Raw genomic sequence first — 4,481 nt, 5'->3', positions numbered from 1 at the left:
GATTACTCATTCATTTGTAGGGCCCGTTTGGGGCGGCTTATAAATGCCGGGGTGTTTTTTAAAACGCCATGACAATGTTTAGATCGCGTGTTTTGCCCGTTTATCCGAAAACGCAGTTCTATTTTTATACTAAACGCAGGCCACAGGTCAAACCCCGCAGTCCACCGGCGGGTCGCATTTCAAGATAAGTTGCTTATCCTAAAAAACACAAGCTACCGCAAACACACCCTTAATGATACTATTTATGTGATCCACATTAAAATTGATATCGATACATGTAAAGAGTACACGTACAATTGCAATTACTTGTTACACTTAACACTAATCAGATGATTCTACCAGCAGCCGACGTTGTAAGCTCCTGAGATCAAAATCTCTGCTCCTGCTGCATTTACACTCTTCCTTATAAAATTTCTACGAAAATATTGATTTGATATTTGTTTTAGGAAAAGTTGAGCGAATGCGGATAGAACAGATGGGGGAGAAAAAACTTGTGCAAGCAGGCTCCGCAGCTCAGCGCATTGGTTTAATTATTCACTACCGACCACCATATATTTGAATTAAGTAGCAAACATGCTTAACATCAGAGCCCCACAGTTTCTCTAAAGCTGGAAACTTTCAACATCAACATGCTTTTGAATTTCGCTTGTCAATCTTAAGAAAAGATTTATTATTATTATTGATATATGTATGTGTACATGTAAGAGTGTGTGTGTGTGTGCATGTATGTATGTATTTAAAAAAAATAATACATCTGGACTCAATGTGGAGATTTGATTCATCTCCTCGTCCGCTGCATTCGGGCCGTTATTCGTATATACGTAGTCCGGATGTAATATTTTTTCTATGTATGTATGTATAACTCTGTGATATGGATCACATCATAAAAATGAAATTAGAAATTCAATTTGGGCAAAAAAGGAAAAAAAACTGCATGCTAAAACACCATACAGAAATTTTTGTCCATCCAGACCCATACAAAACAGCTATAGACAAACATCTGAACAGCCAAATACCAAGCAGCATTTTTTTATTCATTAAATAATAAGGAAAACAATCTCTCTCTCTCTCTCTCTCTCTTTCTCTCTCTCTCTACCTCTGTGTGAGATATGCGCGAACAAGTATTCCCCACTAAAACCAAGGAGTGACATTCCTTGCAGCAGCTAGCAAGATTTAATAATAGATCTGCTCCTGTATTACACAACTCTCGAAAGTCCCTCTGCATGGATGCTGCTCAATGGACTCCGCAGGTAAGTAGTCACAAACTTAAAGCTAGATCTGATCTGCATCTCTTGATCTCTCCTTCACCATAAAAATTTCATCTTTCAGCCACTTCTAATGTTTCATGCCATCAAAATTGATTCTTTTTGATCTCTAGATGGTGGAAGGAAGCATGGATTCATTTCAACTTTACCAATCCCTCCTCCATGACCAGTTTCAACCCCCCTTTCATCCGTACCTCTCTCTCTCTCTCTCGGCCTCCCTTCCCACTCTTTTATTTTCATTTGCTTTTAAACCTGCTCCCCATTCAAGCCCTTTAATCCATTAAAGCAACTCACTTTTCTTTTCCATTAGCTTTTTTTCCTTCTTTCTCTTCCATCTCATCTTTTAAGCTTTTTTGAAAAAAGCAAGGTGTGGCATGAAAAGGGTAGTATATAGCTAGTCTTGTTCTTTTGATGTGCAAAGCTAAAGAGTAAAGACATACCTACATCTCTTTCATCTTTATCCTGTTCTCCTTTATATAACTTGTACATGTACTTTAATGTCATCAGGGAATAGGAGTTGTGAATGAAGTAGAGATCAGCAGCACAAGGGAGCCACAAGTCCAAGCTGAGAAGAGAGTCAGGCCTTACAAAGAGCAATCCCTACACTGTCCCAGATGCAATTCAACAAACACAAAGTTTTGTTATTACAACAATTACAGCCTCACCCAGCCAAGATATTTCTGCAAAACTTGTAGGAGGTATTGGACTGAGGGTGGATCCTTAAGAAATGTGCCGGTGGGTGGTGGCTCGAGGAAGAATAAAAGATCTTCAACTTCTTCTTTGGCTAATTCATCATCTCTAACCAGTACTACAACGACAACATCATTGGTTTATTCTTCTTCAACAAATCCTCAGCCTGCTGATGAACATATTCCCACTGTTCAAATCCCTCTTGCAAACTCAAAACTTTTCCAAGTATCGGGTCAAGATCTCAACCTTTCTTTTCCAAACCAAACCATGGCTCATCATGATCAGTTTGGTTCTATCTCTGCTCTGGAGCTTCTGCGCAGTGGGATCTCTGCAAGAGGATTCACATCATTCACAGCAGCTCAAGGATCTTCATTTGAAGCTAGGTTTGGGTTTCAGGAGCTCATGAGGCAATCAAATATGAAGCTTCCATTTGATCATCATGGTGGGTTTAGTGGAAGCATGCATCAAACGCAGGAATCAGGATCTGGCAGGGCACTCTTTCCTTTTGAGGATTTGAAGCAAGTACATGCTGGCAATGGAGGTCATGAAGGAGAGGAGAATGGAGTTGTGCAGCCAGAAACGGAATCAGGTTTGTTTTGGAATGGAGGGAATGGACGTGGAGGAGGAACATGGTAATTAGAGAATGAAACATGATGAGAACATGTTGTTTGCTTTGTTTTGTAGTAATGTTTTATATTGATGATGTTTGGTTTGTGTTTGAAGTAGAGTGCTTGGGGATAGAGCAGGTTTGATGGGGATGCATGGGATTTAAGACAGATATGCATTAATTATCTTCTTTCATTTCTTTTTATGAGAGTTGCTTTGGGCTTGGTGAAGCTTCTTACATGTAGGCTTCAGTAGGAGATTTGTAAATTATCTGGGTGGGATGAGACTCAGGAGGCTTGGAACCTGTGTTTTGCATGTTATTTCTTTCTTGTAAGGAGATGTTCCTACTGGTCTTAGGAATTGTATCATGACTTGATTGGTTTGGTTTCCTATGAATCACTGCTCATGCATTATGTATACAAATGACATACCTAACAGACTGACATTAATGTTAAAATTCCCTCTTCTTGTGCTTTTTGAATCCCATATAGTGGCAGAAAAGTAAGGTGGAAATACTTCTACAAAGAAATTAGCATTTTTCAACACTATTTCTGTACAATATATCATAAATAATTATGATATTTGGTTCATAATCTTATTTTATCATATGAAACTTGCACTTCTCACAAGTTTAATATTTAACATAAATTCGTGGAATGTGGGCGTTGCACTCCGCACCCCAACACACTTAAAGAATCTATCCCATTAGACAGATGCTTCCGCTGCGTTCCGCTCGTTTGCTTTGCACTGCTCTAGCATCTGTCCATTATCTATCTGGTACATGAGTCATACCTAACATTTCTTAGTATCAACATATATATATATATATATATATATATATGTTGATACTAAGAAATGTTAGGTATGACTCATGTACCAGATAGATAATGGACAGATGCTAGAGCAGTGCATAAATATAAGAGCAATATGAAACACATAAATTAAAATGATAGGTCATCATGCATCATTAATGTCTTTCATACAAATGTTGTTAAGAATTTGCTTACTTCGTATGACCTAGACTGCACTTTGGTGAAGTTAATGGTAGTGATTTTAATGAAATACAAGAACTTCCTTGGGTTTAAATAGCTCTAAGATAATTAATAGAAAATTCTTTATATTACAATGAGGAAGACCAAATAATCTTAATTATCATCATCATTCTCATTAGCATTATCTAAATTATTTGGATTTTTTTTTTTTTTTTGGTTCACTTAATGTTATATGAGTTTTTAATCTTTCATAGTCTCTAATTAAAAGACTACAAGTATTTTATTCTTTTTTCTACAAATAGAAATATATATTAGCAGGGTTCTTCATGCATTACCATAATTTATTTATTGATTATACATTTAAAATCAGTCTTATTTGTTTTTCTTGCTTTTGTTGATCGTGAGCTATACACATTAGCTCTTAGAATTCAGGTCTGACTTTGCAGCTGTGAAAGCATGGTTATGGATTTGAAACACAGGCATGAAGGCCTACACCTCTTTTACCTTCTCTTTAATTTATAAATTTTGTCCTGATTAAAATATGTGAATGGTTACGTATATGTCATGATGCATGTTACCTCCCATCATTACTCTCCCTTTCATCTGATTGGCCATAATCCAGTATCTGAGTTATATTAGCTAAGAATAAAATTAAGACCTTTTTTATTAAGCAGGCATACATTTAGCCATATCTACATGTATGGATGGATCAATATATATATATTTGGCTTTTTGGTGGTGGGGTCACTGTAAGTCCCTTTAGGTCAAGGGTTCGATCACACCGTGATGCGGGGGCTCTGTAATTTTAGGCACATGACGTGGGCTCTCATCATGGAGTCAAAAGGGCATGTGAAATCGATATCTGAGCCTCTGCCAAATATCGATTTCTTTTTGAATATATATATATATATATATATATATATATATA

General features: G+C 36.8%; 1 protein-coding gene across 1 annotated transcript; it reads left to right on the top strand.

Annotated features, from left to right (window-relative positions):
* Positions 1-1,051: 1,051 nt before the first annotated feature.
* On the top strand, positions 1,052-2,644 carry LOC110019721 (dof zinc finger protein DOF3.7-like). The gene is made up of 2 exons (XM_020717510.1): positions 1,052-1,250; positions 1,773-2,644. Exons 1-2 carry the CDS (start codon positions 1,224-1,226, stop codon positions 2,589-2,591), a joined length of 846 nt encoding a protein of 281 aa, XP_020573169.1. The 5' UTR covers positions 1,052-1,223; the 3' UTR covers positions 2,592-2,644.
* Positions 2,645-4,481: the final 1,837 nt, after the last annotated feature.

This window comes from Phalaenopsis equestris, unplaced genomic scaffold, assembly GCF_001263595.1.
Source record: "Phalaenopsis equestris unplaced genomic scaffold, ASM126359v1 Scaffold000074, whole genome shotgun sequence".
Lineage (NCBI taxonomy): Eukaryota > Viridiplantae > Streptophyta > Magnoliopsida > Asparagales > Orchidaceae > Phalaenopsis > Phalaenopsis equestris.
This window is presented reverse-complemented; position numbering and strand designations above follow the sequence as displayed.

Bases quoted from the DNA above. Each gene is read 5' to 3' on its own strand.
- LOC110019721 (XM_020717510.1), top strand. From the start codon at position 1,224: ATGGATGCTGCTCAATGGACTCCGCAG. The intron at 1,251-1,772 runs GTAAGTAGTCAC...TAATGTCATCAG, and splicing joins CTGCTCAATGGACTCCGCAG to GGAATAGGAGTTGTGAATGA.